The 16823-nt window shown below is 30.1% G+C and overlaps 3 protein-coding genes across 3 annotated transcripts; all 3 read left to right on the top strand.

Moving 5' to 3' along the window:
- Window positions 1–3633, top strand: LOC137931324 (endocuticle structural glycoprotein SgAbd-2-like). The gene is made up of 4 exons (XM_068774791.1): window positions 1–69; window positions 806–945; window positions 2713–2867; window positions 3363–3633. The coding sequence occupies exons 1-4, from the start codon at window positions 61–63 to the stop codon at window positions 3494–3496; spliced, it is 438 nt and encodes a 145-aa protein (XP_068630892.1). The 5' UTR covers window positions 1–60; the 3' UTR covers window positions 3497–3633.
- A 5502-nt stretch (window positions 3634–9135) lies between these two features.
- LOC137931293 (endocuticle structural glycoprotein SgAbd-5-like) lies at window positions 9136–11655 on the top strand. The gene is made up of 3 exons (XM_068774732.1): window positions 9136–9359; window positions 11201–11381; window positions 11579–11655. The coding sequence occupies exons 1-3, from the start codon at window positions 9229–9231 to the stop codon at window positions 11636–11638; spliced, it is 372 nt and encodes a 123-aa protein (XP_068630833.1). The 5' UTR covers window positions 9136–9228; the 3' UTR covers window positions 11639–11655.
- A 3256-nt stretch (window positions 11656–14911) lies between these two features.
- LOC137931159 (endocuticle structural protein SgAbd-6-like) lies at window positions 14912–16428 on the top strand. The gene is made up of 3 exons (XM_068774561.1): window positions 14912–14980; window positions 15482–15618; window positions 16221–16428. The coding sequence occupies exons 1-3, from the start codon at window positions 14912–14914 to the stop codon at window positions 16426–16428; spliced, it is 414 nt and encodes a 137-aa protein (XP_068630662.1).
- Window positions 16429–16823: the final 395 nt, after the last annotated feature.

Genomic DNA, 16823 nt, shown 5'->3' with positions numbered 1-16823 from the left:
CCGCCACAAACATCCAACGAGGATCATCAATACCTTTACACATAACTAAAACTAACAAATATGAAGTCGGTAAGTTCATTTAGTTTATAAAGAATCTATACCATCGCAAACTTTGTGTATTCAAGATAAAAAAAAAATATTTAAAAATTAACCGAGTTTTTACATCACCCATTTGTCTATATTTCAATTCTCTTTGTTTCGTTGTCTAATTTTAAATAAGATTTGTAAATTTAGAACGACCTTATTATCTAGAAAACAATGCATGTTCATTGTAACACGCATTTGTATAACTAGCTTGGAGTACACAGTTATATATCTTGTAACATATTCCCACAATTTTCATACATCAACATCGTGTTAATAGCATAAAACAAATTGTGTTACGGTTTTTCGCCAAATTTATGCGTTAATTAAAGTTTGTGTTGTGAATTAAGATTTAGTACCATTAGTGAAATATCGAGCGTTACTAAAGTAACAATGAAGAAGAATAATGTTTGTAAATAAAATTATCTGAAGTGGATATTTTTATCACCGTAGATAATTATTAGCAAGCAGTTTTATTTTATTTGTTATTTTATGAGTTTTACATAACCTTTGCACCCCTGTGACTATGAATAGCCATTGCAATAGGTATTGCTTCATTAAATGTAAACATTATATTTTTTTCTAAGCGAGCCACTGACCCTTAAAGACTAACAAAACAGTAAATTTTATATTAAGCTGTCTTAATATTTGAATCTTTTATTATTCCATTTTTTGTATTTATGTAGAAAAGAAAATAATGATGTTTCGCTCTTTATTTCAGTTTGCAGGTTTGGTTTTGCTAGCTGCTTTAGTCAGTGGTGCACCACAATTTCAGCTCCAACAACAGCAGTATCAGGGACAGCACATTCCTATTCTTAAGCAGACGCAAGAAGTTAACTTTGATGGAAGTTACCAATATAGGTAAGAATATTTGGTTTTTCTATGATTATCGCAGACAATACATAAAGTTTTAGTCATAATTGTAAGTCTTGAATATAGAAAGGCACTCTAATATAAGTGCCGAAATTGTAAAATTATTATAATTTGCAACCTTCTCTGTCAAGATTTTTTATATTTAGTAACATGAGTCGTAAATTTCACTGGTAATAAAATGGCATCAACATTTTAATTTGATATCTGATTTGATAAATAAATTACAAAAGCACGTTTCGAAAAACGGATCGTAAATATTGTATATTTCGAAATGCCTACGCTTCACAAATGGACGGTCTCATGTAAACTAAATTAAACGCCATGTTGGAGTCATCCACGCGTGTGGTCGCTGCCAGGCCCTCATTATGCAACATATTGGCCTATGCACTAACGTTTGCCGTTTTCTAATCCGTGAATCACAGAAATTACTTTCGAAAGGTTTTCAGTGTGTTCATTTTGTAATAAATACTGTCAAAGCCTGTTCACCTCATCGGCATATAGTTTAAGTTTATTATGTATTCTCGTCTATGTAATCATTAAAGTTAGGTATCAAATAAGTTTAAAATAAATTTCTAATATTATAATTTGTTTTGAACTAAATGCAGGTTTGTTCAAAACAAATTGCATCATATGTAATTCCAGTTCAAGTTCTTTGTATTGTTATTGCAAAATAACAACACAATAAAAGTATAATACAGTTTTATTAGGACACTACAAATCATCCGAATATTTGAATTTGTTCTGTAACAAACAGTTCTCAAGAACATAAAACTTTATCGACAAGATTGGCAATGTATGTATTGTATACATAATGTGCGCTCTAACAGTTTCGATAGAAATTATTATTAGAATCGATATATCCTAGTACATAAATATAAACCACGCTAAGGTCGTAATAATGTTTAAAACAAATTTTAAAAAGGTATAAATTATGGAATTGTAAAATGTTTACTGTTTAAACATGAAATATAATTTTATTATTATAAATGCTATTAATTGTAACTTATTATTATAATACATCGAGCAGTGGTAGCTCAGCGATTAAGGACTTAGATTTGCGATCGTAGGTCGAAGATTCGATTCCCAAAAAACAGTTTTATAATTCACACAATGTACATTGATTATTTAGGATTGCCACTGCTCACAAATAAGTTTCCCGATTGTAAACAACGTCCTCTGCGTACTATACTACTATACACATTGCGACCTGCCTTCCATGCGTCGCGATTATGGCATATCCCCATATCTTTAGGGTGGGCCAGTGTCTTGCAATGGACGTCTATTGGCTGAAACGATAATTGTTATAATTCACGGTAACATAAGTTTGAGACAAGAGTCATTTTTTCTCTTCTCTTTTGTTTTATCTCATATTGGAACATATTTATGTTCCAATATGAGAAGCTGTGTTGTTTTATAAGTACGAATAGTATGCAATCTTGTAGGAAAATAAATCCGTGACTTAAGACCGACGGTCACAGTCCTAAGCTTTTTTTTCTTTTTCCGCTGATGTATTTATTCTGGACATTGTCTCGATGATTGTTTCGGTTGTTCTTCTATTGCTTCTTCAATTGAATGTATACACTCTACTGCGTTTCTTTATAGAACTAGGCTACAGAACCAAGTTAATTGCAAACTATATCTGTTGTTGTATAAATATTTTATCATTATCATCATTGGCCAAATTTCATTTAGGTTGAATGTGAAATCCTATTTATTTAACTTTAAGTCTAATTTAATTTTCTCTTTTATTTAAAGCTACGAGACTGGTAACGGAATCGCGGCACAGGAACAAGGTTTCCTGAAAAACGCCGGTGTAAAGGATGCCGAGGCTCAAGTCGCACAAGGTTCCTTCAGTTTCACATCGCCCGAAGGAATCCCTATTTCTCTCACCTACGTCGCCGATGAGAATGGTAATTTTTAATTATTCATTTTGTAATGCTTTAATTCTAAGGTATTTTTCATACAACTCAAAAGCTAACCCCAAAAACTTGGCCATTTATGTGCACGTAAAGGTAAAGTTTAAATGCAAATATATTACGTGATATGACTACAAATTATTTCAGTAGAAATAATGTCAGCGTTATAGATGCTCATCTGGATAAAGATGTAAACGAGTTTTATAATTCGTAGCGTGTATGTATCAATAAGGATACGAGCTTGCCAAGACCGGTCATCGCTGCGATCTTTTGGGTCAGCCCTCTGTCTTGCAGTATATATACAGTATCAGCTGACATGATAAAGGCGATGTGTCATTCGTAACCGACATCTATGGGAGGAATCTGTATCCAGCAATGGACGTTATTGGCAAAAATAATGGAGATGTATAATTTATTTTAAATCATTATTTGTTCCATTCCATAGTTACTTTTTAATAGGCTACAGATTTTACTCTTTTTGTTTAACAGGTTTCCGCGCTGAGGGTGCCCATTTACCAACTCCTCCTCCAATCCCAGAAGCTATCGCCAGAGCTCTGCAATACATCCAGTCTCAACCCCAGCAGCCCCAGCAACAATTCCAACAGCAACCTTTCCGGGGTTAGATCTCAACACATGACTTAAGCCCGCTCTACCCAACAAAACATTTTACCCATGTACCTTCTCAAATCATTTAAGTATAGCGATTTGTCACTGTGATGTATTTTATATTATTAGAATAAACAAGATTTATAAATATAACTGGAAGATAATAAGTGTTTTATTATTCGTCAAAATATAATGATACAGATTCTTTATGAATATTTTAGGACTAAAGTTTAAAGCAAGCAATAACTTTGTATCGGTTCTTCTTCATTGAGCAAACGACACGAAAGTTTTTTGCTACAAGTTATGAATGCACATTTTTTAATGAAAAATTTTAAAAGTATTATGTATTATAATGTAATTATTTAAGAGACTTTTAACTTTGTCATTAAAAATTAAGTGAGAAACGTACATTTTTCAAAATTTTATGACAATACTCAGATACAGTATTGTTATAAAATTGATTATTCATACATAATTAGACAATTAAACCTAATTTAAAAAATCTTCATACTTTCCAAAGTCTGATAAAATCGTGTAACCGGCAGTATAATTAAAATAACTGTCCAATATTTCGGTGGCAGCAAAAAATGACGTTATTTCAAGCATAATCAATAAAGCAAATCAATAAGATTTTATTAATTTAATTTTAAATTTTAGAATTTTTATAAGAGTTTTAAATAAAACATATACTGCAGCGTATGTAAAAATGTTAAAAATATGGTCGATAGAAGCGAAAACGTTTAATTTTTTCCTTTCTTTAAAAAATTATTCACTTTTTTATAAGATATTTTTAAACAGAAGCTAGAAGTCAAAGTTTATTTATAAAAATAGAAATGGATCAACATTACTTCAGGTAAAAAAAAAACAAAAAAAAATGTGTTAAACCTGTTAAAGAAATATCATAATAATTTATTTTAAATCTAAATTTCATGGCTATCAGTCCAAAATCCTTAAAATAGCCACTATTAAAAAATTCGAAGTGCTAAGCACTTCACATTTTTCTCCTCGTCTGATTATCCTTTATAAAATCGTCTATAGAAGTTCTCACGCATTACAATGATGATTGTAAAAATTATACTTTTACTATTTTGTTACTATTATTGTCGCGAATCATTTTTTTTTTGAAGAATATAGGAATCTGGTTCTCACATCGTTCTTTATATAAACACAGTTACAGTGTGATTCATTTTTCCGGGCACTTATAAAACATTTACAGTCCGTCTATGTTCACGAATATTTACATAATGGAAGCACCGCGTAAGATAAAGAAAATGATTACACCGAAGCAACAACACATTACTAAGAATTATATATTTTAATAATCCATATATGCATTGACTAGATTTATTATTGCTAGTTTAATTAAATGCAAATGAAAATTAAGAGTGAACATTCTAAATTCACTTTAGCAATAAATCTGAATAAATCTTTGAAGTTTGAGCAATACTTACCCGCTTTATTTGTATTTACGCAATATATGCCCCAATCGATCTCATCTAAAGATATTCAAGTGGCTTGTGCACAGAACTACATATCAGCAACGAAGGTTTTACAAGTTATTCCTAAAATTAACACAGTCCTTGTTGTAAATTTTCTTTTATAATCAATTGCTGGTTTTCTGTAAACATTTACAGCTCAAGGTGGCAAAACGCTAAAAGAACCTTTTTAAAATAATTAAACTCATGGTTTGTCACGGAGATCTCCACAAGAATAATTAAATAATTATTTAACCACATTGAATTTACAGATTTAATAAAGGGGTATGTTATTACAATACAACGCTTTCAGAGTTTCCATCAACGATAATCTTCTAGCAATTTATACTTAAGAGATTTTTAATGACAAAATACGATAATTATGTTGATTCGTTTATGAAACGCTGACATAAATCTTTTTTGTATTTTTTTAAGTATAACTTTCGATCTTGCATCGCGACGCATTCATATAGACAGTAACTAGACTAACAGTAGAGACAAAGCGAGTTTTGTAGCAGTTTGATGAGCTATGTAGTAAATGAAACTTCAACATTGGTTAAATAATAATAATCTTACAAGAGCTACCGATTCGGTCATGTTGAGTCAAGCTTGAGGACTACAAGCTTAGTAAACTGTAAAGAGATTTCGGGCCACTTCTCTCCTTTTGGAAATCTACGAGGGAGGCTTATGTCGAGCAGTGAACGACCTTTAACTAAAATAATGATGATGAAAGTATGCCTTGCTGCAATAAACAACCTATCCTTTAGAAGAAATACATAAGACATATTTACTATACCTATGATTATTTATCCAATAATTATAATCGTTTTCTTACTCTGTTTTTTTATTCTTTCTGAGGCAAGTGCGATCCAAGGTTGTTTAATGTTTTTATTAATTATTGTATTTATTAAATATATTATACCGTATATTATAATAAGTATATTTTCTATATACATATGTATGTTTGATTATATGTATGTTTTCTACACTTTAACTACCCGATTAATAACGGGTATGCATGAAAACAGTAGATGTATAAATATATTTATACTGTTTTCATAATATGGTTGTCTAGAAGAAATTGCTTCGTGTGATGAGACCGTCCGTTGTACTTTTTTAATAATATAAAACTAAGTATTGTTTTCTAGAATGTACAATAAAAAAAATGAAATAGTTGATATTTCTCATTGTGATAAAAGAACACGCGAGAAGAATTAGAGCAGATATTAATGAGGTATGTCAGAAGCAGAGCTAGCACCAGAACCGAGAAATCAAATAAATGCAATTTGTCCGGATTCACGGCTCTTGATTCTAATTTATTTCTATTCTGATGACTCTTTTACGAAATGTTAAATTCAGTCACGGATTTTTTTAGCTAGCCTTATCCTCCTACGTGTTCCGTTGTTCTCAATCCTGAGAGTTCGCCGTGTGGTATCACGCCATCGGTCTTCACCGTTGAATGATGTCAGTGCGGATTTGATCATCATATTTTTTATCATTTCATCCATAGATTTCCAATAAGACAGATTTAAAACGGCTTCCATTCAGCATCCTTCGATGACCATAAGAAGGTCGTCTCTCTACCTTTTGGATGGATATCCTATGATGTACTTGCTGATCTGTGGTCTCCATTCCAGAATCTTGAGACCCCGGTGGCAATCTATTCTATTCCTCTGTTACGTAGCCTGCCCACAGCCATTTCCACCTGCCAACTCCCTGGAATATGCGGGTTTCTTTTATTTGTGTACGAATCTACCTAATTAGACCTGTAATTTGAGTAATTTAACGTATCTTATCTGAGAGATGCCTAAATATATTTAAAACCAAACATGGTTCTTTGCCATGCCTCAATTTTGTTACGTTACATTTGGTTCTTTCAAATGACTAGCCAAGGATTGTCTTCAATGATGCCCCAGTTTTAATTTAATCTTCGTATCCTGTACACGTTTGTCAAATAATTAAAAAAATTGATTTTTATAATAATATGTAGATTGTGTGAAATTTACGATGGCCTCAAAAAATTTATTGAGTTGTAAACTACGACAAAATTTAAACTTATTTCAGCGCCATCTTTTATATTGAATACAAAACGTTACGAGCTTTCGGCGTGTTATTAAGAGCTAGTAATATATCGTTCAAAAAACATCAAATGTTGTATTTGTAATAACAGATGGCACTTTTAACAAAAACAACAGTAATGGCAAAATGAGGTGGCGCATTCATGAGCCAATTATTGACAAACTTAAGAATCGGGAATTTCGAAATAAATGCCAAAAAAACACAAAAGATTGAGGATATCAAATGAAATGTGCCATTGATATTTATCAACAATTTCCAAGTACATCATGCTTACGGCATAGATGTTTGGACGCATCGCAAACTGGTTTAATGGAATACGAATGTTCGGCCATAAGTTCTGACCCGGTTTAAATATAATTATTTTAATTTACTTGAGTAAAGGTAATTCTATTTAGAAACCTGTATTGGTTTATGATAAATATTATGAAAAACTAAAAAATCGTAAAAAATATACAGAGAATGTTTTTTAAAATAATGTTGATTTTTAACAAACCTTGTTTTATATTTAATATAAATGTACTTAACGAATAGTAATATTGATTGCTTCAAAATAACCTAAAATATGTTAATTGATAAAATGTGTATCTTTTAATTTGTGAATAAGTAATCGTTACTCAAGGTTGTGATTGTTTCATTTACAAACTCTTTGTGCAGTACTCAGAACAAAAGACATTTAAGTTATTATTCAAACTTACTAGATATTCAGTTAGACACGATTTATAAAAATGTGAGGACCATTTGAAATACGGATATTTAGCTATATAATATAATATAATATATAATGTAATAAAAGTAACTATGATTTTGTAAGCGAATAACTCCGAAAACAAGGTCGAAAGTTCAAATTGACCTTTACTATCTTGTAGACGAAATATTGGTCTTTTTGAGATCCATAATTATTATTATTTATTAAATATTTAAAAATAACAAAAAAATTGGTAAATCATTATGCACTTTGCTCTATTAATATCAGATTAATAGATTATTAATTATTTTGACAACCAAATATTTTTAATCCGTGCACATCTATATATATATCTATAACTTTCTGGTATAATTATTCAGTGATTTATTAATTATGACCAAGAATATGATTGTACAATCAATAAAAATGTTAGGACCTATAACAATACTCTTCAAACCGTTGGGCCCCAAATGTCATTCGTCTTCTTATGTAACAGTTGATTCTTAATAGAAAATAACGTCATATTGGAGAGGCTATAAATCAACAGATTGGCGTTATATTACTGCTTTTAAAAAAAATATATATGTTGCACGTGTATGTATTGATTTATCTATTGCACACCATACAGAAAATATAATACTTACACACAACTTAATTTACCAAACAAAAATATAGGTAATTAAAAACATTGAAACTGATCACAATTGTTTAGTAAACACACGAGCAAAAAAAACAAGAAAATGGCGGGCGCTTGTAAAAAGTTCGCATGACAGATGATACGATTCGCTCATATGTACTCATGGTTACCCAGAAATATGAAATCTCACCTTGAAATAAAATGGACGTAAATATAGATGGTAATTTTAAATATTCCTCATTAAAACAGCTTTTTTAAACCTGTCCATTTAATTGCTACCCAGAGTAATCAATACGAAAATATAAATCTTTTATTTATAGACAAAAATGTAAACACAAATATTCTATAGTCATTGTACGAACAACTTTTATTTTTAGAATTAAAATAAACAACAAGGTTGCCAACAAACGTCATCCATTCTAGCAAATAACCAGGAAGAGGTAAAATATCACATTATTACGGTTACGCTTATACGTCAGATATAGTCTCAAACATTTATTAATATTTATTAATAGCAAGTAAATATTTCATAATATGTCCAAAAATTATGGTAAATATGAAAGAGTGATAAACTTTTATTGTAAAGCTATCCTTAAACATCGTAGTAAGTATCTACTTCGAAGCAGGTAGCGTCACGATAATTATAAGATATTTTGTTTTAATATCACGATTCCGGCTTAAATCTTCCTTCTATACATAATAACAGACGCTTAAATTAGTCTATAAAGGCTAACAGTAATGGTTAAAATAATACTACTAACTGGGTATTTCGTACGGTGAAGTTGTGTGAATCGTTTTTATTTTATGTTTTTTAAATTCAAATAACTGTGCCGTTTTTTTCATAAGTTGAATTTACATTTATATTTCAATAAGATGATGTATCGTTTCCTGCTTGTTTTATCTTTTGTTATATTTAGTACGGATGCCATAAAATCTGAGGAATCAGATTCAAAAATAATTGAATATGAAAATAATAACGATGGACGCGGTAACTACCACTTCAGGTAATAATTGTAACATTTAATTTGGTAATAGCTTCCATGCTTTATATTCTTTGTGCTTTCTGTTGTTATATAGCTTTAATTTATTTTTAAGCACATTCATTAAAATGGTATAATTAAGAGTTATAACAATGAAAAAATCTGTAGCACCTGCCTATTTAAAGTATGTACAACATACTCTTCTTCTAAGTTGTTTAGCAAAGCTTAGCATAGGTGACTTAGACAGTTTTACTATTGAAACAAAAGTCTTATTGGGTTTTTAATTAATAAATTATTTATTAATATGTTATGCACTAGAACTTTTACAGATGTTTAAAACGAATTGAAAAATAAAAATTTCAACAATTAAAAAAAATAGTGTAAATAAACTCAATATTGACTGTTTCGAAAAATATTTTATCCTTGCAGACTATACTGTTAATGCATTTACTAAAATATTTTTACAATAAAAGAGTAATAACGATTACTTTTACAAAATGATTGTAATTATTTTTTAAGGACACGTAAAGTTTTTGTTTTAATTCTTTAAACTGTTTTTAAAATTTAAAATGATTATATTTTGCAAAGTTAATCATTGTGAGATAATATTTTTAGTATATTCTGTCGCAAAAGATTTGGTACTACATATAATAATAAATATTAATTCATTAATTTACCGACCATTTTCACTTACAACGTCCAATATTTACAATAATTAATCACATCTAAATGAAGGAATTAAATCAGTTGTAATAACTTCGAAAGTGACTTACACTTGACTACTGTTTAGACAAAAATGCAACATTAAATAAAGAGACAGTGAAATATATAACAATTTAAAAAACATGTAAATAATTAAGAACAACGCATTCGAATACATAATAATATTCGTCGTAAGCAAGACAGATTAAGAAATTATCGTCTTTGTGGTATGGTATGCCTTTGCCAGAGTAATGATGAAATGATGTTATTGCACCAACCCTTATCACAATTTTCCGCTATCTTTGCCTCTCCAAGGCACTACGCACGATTCCTTCCAGTGGCAATTTCATAAGAGCCCTCATCTGATCCGTTCATTACGCGGCTAGGTTATCTCTGGATCCATTCACTCTTCCTTAGATAAAGGTGTCTCCAACTTTCTTTCACAACACGTCGAAAAGTTTAAGAAAAAGGAAAAACTTTACGTAAATTGCAATATATATTCAGTATTGCTACATATACTAATATTTAATCATCTCTCTCATAATGTTTGACTATTATTGATAAATAGTACAACCAGCGATTGATGCACGTTGTATAGTATATATTTTCATTACTTTAATAGACTGTGAAGATTCGTCATCCAGCCATAAGACCTTTTGGGAGCGACCGGCATCGTCGTTTTCCAATGACCTTAACAAGGTTGTCTGTCCACTTGTAGGTGGATCTCCAGTCTCCACCCCACTGTTGCCTGTTTACTTTAGTCTTAAGTCCCCAGCATAGCCCTCTCCATGATTTTGTGTGTAGCTTACACCTAAAATAATACAAAAGAGAGTTCTTTTTTTTTTCTTCAAAAAATGTAGTTGTTGAAAAAATTGATAAGCGTACTACTGTCCAGTTTACACTGGACAGTATTTGAAAGTGAGAGAATAACTGGTATGTACAATGGTATAATAATATCGATTGTTTAGCATTGATTGGTTGTGCTCTGCAGTGCGGCAACCACATCACTCGTAAAAAAAACAATAAAATGAAAACATGCCTGCTTGAAAAAAAATTCAGATCTTTTAAATAATAAGGGTCTTTTAACTACTTAACCTCTATTATAAAACATAATAAAGTGTTACAACAGTATTATAATTTAGTACTTTTTTCATTCTTTACAGATTTGTAACATCGAATGGTATTACAAGGGAAGAAACGGGTAGCCTAATTAATGATGGTTTACCAAATCAATATATTTACGTAGTAGGTTCTTATTCATATACTGACACAGAAGGAGTTCCGCGGAATATAAATTATGTAGCAGATATTAACGGATATGTCATTCAAGATGAGATATCGCAAGTAAGTAATCATATAAATATAATAAAAAGAAGTTTTAAAAAACTTTATATAGAACTCACTGTACGTTAATCTTATAGTAGTTATTACAAATGTTATAATTTTAAATAAGTATTTTTTCCTATCAAAATGTATACGTAAATATAGTGTTAGTAAATAAATTTTTGCAATTAGTTTAAGTTATATTTACCACATTTCAGGTACGGCTTGAGGCTAACGGCATATCGGGGCCTCTCATCGCATCTTTGTTGGGAAAATGAACAATTTTAGTTTGAATATATGGTTTATTTATATGTTGTTGTTTATTCTGTTTCTTTTCTCCCGTGGGGAAAACCTACATCGGATACCCCATACCATACATGGCAACAAAAGGGTTAAGCCGAACGCTCACCGGCAAAAATACCCCGGTTTTCTTTAACGTCGTTTGTTAAAAATACGGAAACGCTCTCGCGTACTATCGTAGTTTCAACGGCGGTGGCCTTGTACCTCTTCCCCTCAGGATAGAGCTGTAGGCTCTAACTTGTTATCATAAACATGCAAGATTTAGTTCGCGCACCACCGCAGGATCACCCCAATTCAGTCGCCAAGGTCATGTTATGGGGGTGGCAGAAGAGCGCGGTAGAGCTCCCTCCGATCTCTAGGTCTCCGACTGCGGAGGAGGAGCTCAAATGTTTTTTCACTTTCTCTCTTCGCAGCCTTCTTATTTAAACCAACACAATTACCCACAAATTCATTATTCGTTTTAAAATGGGAAGAACTGAATACTTTAATATAATTAACGAATGTCTTTCTTCATTTTTTTCGTATAACTTGAATTACCTGCTACTCGGGTAGAGTCAATATTCATTAAAACACTTTCTTAAGGAAATTAGCGTATCCGCATACTAGAGGTTAAAGTCAATAATATGAACATGTTCTCGAGAACTGTCAACAATTTACAACGTGACAGTGGCTTTGTTATCTACGTAATATCATACATCACGGTCATTTCAAAATAACTTCCGGAATATAAATCAGCAGATCAATTAATAACCGAATTATTTAAACCGGTCCGTGTTTTAATTAGTTTTCTTAAATTGATCTCTTATTGCGTTTTGCTATTTAAGTGGCTATTTTAATTTGGCATAACAGAGAGAACACTATAAATTTATAATATCTTTAATTAACCAAGTCACACTACCCCAGCTTTTGTAGTGCAAAATGGGATATTTGTTTATGTTAGATGCGGATAACGCAAGACCGGTCATTGTAGCGATTTTCGAGGCAGGCTTTGCTTCTACCCGCTGATATTTTGGTGATTATGATTCAATGCTATAGTCAATTAACATATATTGATGCAGGCAAAATTATTGCTTGTTATATTATTACACTTATGAGACATGTATTGATCTATAGCTCAAATCTCAAAATTTAAAGTAACACTACTATTATCAATAAGCCATTTATCTTATTGCAATAACCGTTCCGCGATGTTAGGAAATGTTATAATCTAGTTAGCCACACAAAAATTATCTTGAAGAGTTGAACAAACATCAATGTCATGAATGATTTCATATTTTCTGAATGTTCTGAATTGTAAATAAAATTGCAAACGCATTAATAACTTCTTCAAGATCAAGGCAATCGAGTGTAGTCATGTTTCAAGCCTTTCCTCATAAGCATCATTTTTGAGAGATACTAATCAGTTTTATATTTAAATCCGTTTTGACAGATATCACGCACAACCAATTAATATTTAATACACTTTTTACATAACTGTATATTTAACTATGAAAACCAACATTAATATTGAAAGATTTATAGAGGCAACGAAAATTATAAGATCACAAGATGGGTCTTAAGTTCATGTTTAATTCCAAAAAGTGATAAGGAAATTTAGTGTTATGTGATAATTTACGTCTGTTGGTGTAGTGCCAATGTATTTTCACGTGGAAATAAATTTCAAATCATATCAGAAATATATACTTCATATAAACGGATATATTGTATAATTATGAAAATCATAAATATTTTGAATTATACCTAATAACACATGATTGCGAAATTTTGGCCTATGTGTAGATAATCTACAATCCCATAAAAATCGAAAAATGTTACTCAAATTTAATCGCAAAAATAATGTTATTCCTCTTAAATAATAATAGTTAATTGCAAAATTATTAGTTAATCGAGGATTTATAATCTTAAGATAACGCCTAATTAAGTGAAAATTACTTAATGATTTAAAATATAAGCCGGAAAACAACAGACAAAAGAACTTTTAATAATTTTACGAATTACAATACATAACGAATACAATACAAATTTTATTTCTTACCTTTTTTACCGTTAGACTATTCATTTAATAATAAAAAAGTTCAAATTATAATGAGTAACAACAAAGATATTGATTAGAATAACATTATGAATATTTTAGAGATTTCCGGAAAATTTTGAATAATTAATTACTTTTTAAATAATAATTTGATTAATTTTAAATGTGTATATATGTTTAACCAAATATGTATGTAAATACATATAAAAATCATACTATTGATTATATATCATTAAATATCGATATCAAATTTTGGTTAAATATTAAAAACTAGTAGACTTCTCCACATTAGAACCTTTGGGTAACTTTCGATACCCAAAAAAAAAAGGTATAGTTATGTTTCTATTCCAATAATTAAAACAATCCTAAACACGTCAATAAAAGTTCATTGAACGAATAGTTACTAGCTTTTTATGTTTACTTGCTACCTTTAACATAAGAATATAATAAAATGATTAATCAAACACACTCAATACATTTCGTATCGACTTAGCCTATGAAAACGCTATCCTCTGTTTCATTTTTTGTCTACTGTCGTAATTTAATTTAAGAATAATGTATACTGTAAGTAGTATATTGTAACTATCAATGTATTCGGTGTATGTGTAAATTGTTAGAAATGAAAGACCTCAGAATAAATATTAAAAAAAAAACATAACACAGCTTATAAGGAATTACAATTTCATATGGTGTCTGATTTCGTTTATTACCTGCTTTTCGGTAAATTTACCTACAAGCGGCTTTTACACGGGATTAGTTAGTAATAGATAGGGTTTATCAAAAGGGTAATAACCCAAAAACAATTTGAATATGTATACATGTTGATAGGAGGTTGACATTCATTCTTTCACAATTTTTTCTATTTCCAATCAACCTGTATATGTATAACAGTAAAGCGTGTTTGTTAGTCTTGAATGAATACCTTTCTAAAAACTAATGCCATTGTAACTTTGGTTTAAATGTTTCGTAATAACTTAGTAACTCTTAGGCTATGAGTAACGACCATGCAATAATAACAATAATAAGTTATCAACTTATGCCAATGCCTTTTCTCACATAACCGGCACAGGCGAGATGATTCGAATTACAAATTAATGAACCTGGGAATTAATTATATTTAGTTGCCAATCCAGTTAAGGAGTATGTTTGCATGATAGGCTATTAAATGATAGAGTCATTGAACTAGAGGAGTCCTTGGCGGCGTATTGTTTGCAAAGGAATGAAGTTGAGAGCTGACATTCCTGAAGAACTGGATATAAAGACACGGCAGCCATACGCATGGTCCACAGTTCATTAAGTTAACAGGCGTAGAAAAATATTAATAGATATGGTAAGTAACGTAAGATTTAACGAAAAATAGTGTGTATGATGAACATTTATACCTATTTCTTTATTCACTCTTAATACTTTGGACATAGATTCCTAATGAAAATTTAACAGATAATAGTTATCGTTAGTCTACTTGCCTCCAAGTGTATTGAAGTAAATGCAGGCGGGACAGCAAAACTAAACAGTGTTCCTTTAACAATATTATTTTAAGAAAACTTATTATTAATGCTATATGACGAACAATATATAAATAGTAAAAGCTTACCTTGATTTCGGTTCAAGGTTTTTCATATACTTTTACGGTATCAAATAGGTGGAAGGTGGAAAATATAGCGTACAGTGTCTTATTCCTTTTTGAGGTTGAATAGGACATGCTATCAAATTAATATCTATTATTGAAATTCCAGTAAAGTGAAGCTTGTTCTAGTTAGCCTTGACATTTGATGTGTATATTGCGCAGGCGATTTGTGGATTCATCTGCCTCATCGTGGCTGTGTTATTAGCTACTGTTGAAAACGTACCTACGGCGAATAGCAGCAATAAACAGATAATAAAGTACGAATATAGCAACAATGGCAACGGCGCATACAGTTTTGAGTAAGTAAGAATTTAAAACAGATCTGTTTTATTATGAACAGGACCGAAATAAAATTATTAGTGGATTTGTCAAGCATTTTCTTAACACGTCAAATCTTTGTACAAGATAATTGTTTATAGGGATAGCAGATTTAAAAGGATAATTGGCACATTTATCAAACAATAATTATAAAGCTTTTCACATATTTCAAATAACTCTGCATAAAAAGATCATGACAAATTATATTGTCAATAACTTGTGGCAGTACAAACGGCAGTACTTCTGTAAGAATATATTGTAAACAATAAGTAATTTTAATAATCAGAAATCTAAATTTTGAAACTGCTTTATTTCTAAATTACGATAAAATTGTTGAAGCATATATGCTATTCATTCACTTCTTTAAAGCTTTTACACCTAAAATCAATCACCCTGTATAATAATAGAACAGATGGTTATAATACGGCATCTGTACAATATATAGAGGTAAACAATGTATCGTGTTCTTCTAATTGTTATCATTAGATAAAAATAGGTAAAATTAATGACAAATGGTAAAATTGGTAAAAATGGTAAAATAAATGCACAGATTATAATACAAATTTAAATTATTTATTTACAGATTTCAAACATCGGATGGTACTTATAGAAAAGAAGAGGCAGGTTTCACCGACAAAGGAAGAAAAAACACTTTTACTGTTCGAGGAGAATACGGATATGTCAATTCTTTAGGACAATATTATAGCGTTCGATATATCGCCGACATTAATGGATTCCAACCTCAAATACAAAAGGATGCTATTAAATTTAATGATAGAAGAATAATTTAAGGTTACGTTAACCTTGTGGTATAGTCATAATTCAAACTTTATGGAGCTTTACATGATTTTATATATTTTTTAAATTTTACTAATGCGATTTGTTATTGCATAAATGAACGATGGATGGATTTAATAAATTATAATTAGTAATGTAATTTACAAATTTAATTTTAAAAATATTCTTTATATTGTTAAGAATTAAGTTATCTCTTTACTATGTATACTTCCAAAGAAAATGAAAACACTTTTTTTACCTCGAAAAACTACTAATATTTTATCATTAACAATGTAATCAGTATGAATTTAAAAGAAATCATGATATTTTTATACAAAAATATTTTATTTTGTAGTTAAAAATCGTACATGCCTATGGAATAATATATTTATTAATACAAAAGGCGGTT

This window comes from Battus philenor, unplaced genomic scaffold, assembly GCF_028537555.1.
Source record: "Battus philenor isolate CCGP_79_NKW_IND1 unplaced genomic scaffold, ilBatPhil1.0.hap1 SCAF_7, whole genome shotgun sequence".
NCBI classification, from domain to species: Eukaryota; Metazoa; Arthropoda; class Insecta; order Lepidoptera; family Papilionidae; genus Battus; species Battus philenor.
The sequence above is the reverse complement of the archived record's forward strand: the minus strand, read 5'-3'. Positions and strand labels throughout refer to the sequence as shown.

What these genes read in the sequence shown, in the direction of transcription:
- LOC137931159 (XM_068774561.1), top strand. Translation starts at nt 14,912, where the DNA reads ATGAAGTTGAGAGCTGACATTCCTGAAGAACTGGATATAAAGACACGG. An exon ending in AGCCATACGCATGGTCCACA is followed by an intron (nt 14,981 to 15,481) that starts GTTCATTAAGTT and finishes TATATTGCGCAG; the next exon opens with GCGATTTGTGGATTCATCTG. An exon ending in AACGGCGCATACAGTTTTGA is followed by an intron (nt 15,619 to 16,220) that starts GTAAGTAAGAAT and finishes ATTTATTTACAG; the next exon opens with ATTTCAAACATCGGATGGTA.
- LOC137931293 (XM_068774732.1), top strand. Translation starts at nt 9,229, where the DNA reads ATGATGTATCGTTTCCTGCTTGTTTTATCTTTTGTTATATTTAGTACG. An exon ending in CGCGGTAACTACCACTTCAG is followed by an intron (nt 9,360 to 11,200) that starts GTAATAATTGTA and finishes CATTCTTTACAG; the next exon opens with ATTTGTAACATCGAATGGTA. An exon ending in TTCAAGATGAGATATCGCAA is followed by an intron (nt 11,382 to 11,578) that starts GTAAGTAATCAT and finishes ACCACATTTCAG; the next exon opens with GTACGGCTTGAGGCTAACGG.
- LOC137931324 (XM_068774791.1), top strand. An exon ending in GATGGAAGTTACCAATATAG is followed by an intron (nt 946 to 2,712) that starts GTAAGAATATTT and finishes TTTTATTTAAAG; the next exon opens with CTACGAGACTGGTAACGGAA. An exon ending in CTACGTCGCCGATGAGAATG is followed by an intron (nt 2,868 to 3,362) that starts GTAATTTTTAAT and finishes TTTGTTTAACAG; the next exon opens with GTTTCCGCGCTGAGGGTGCC.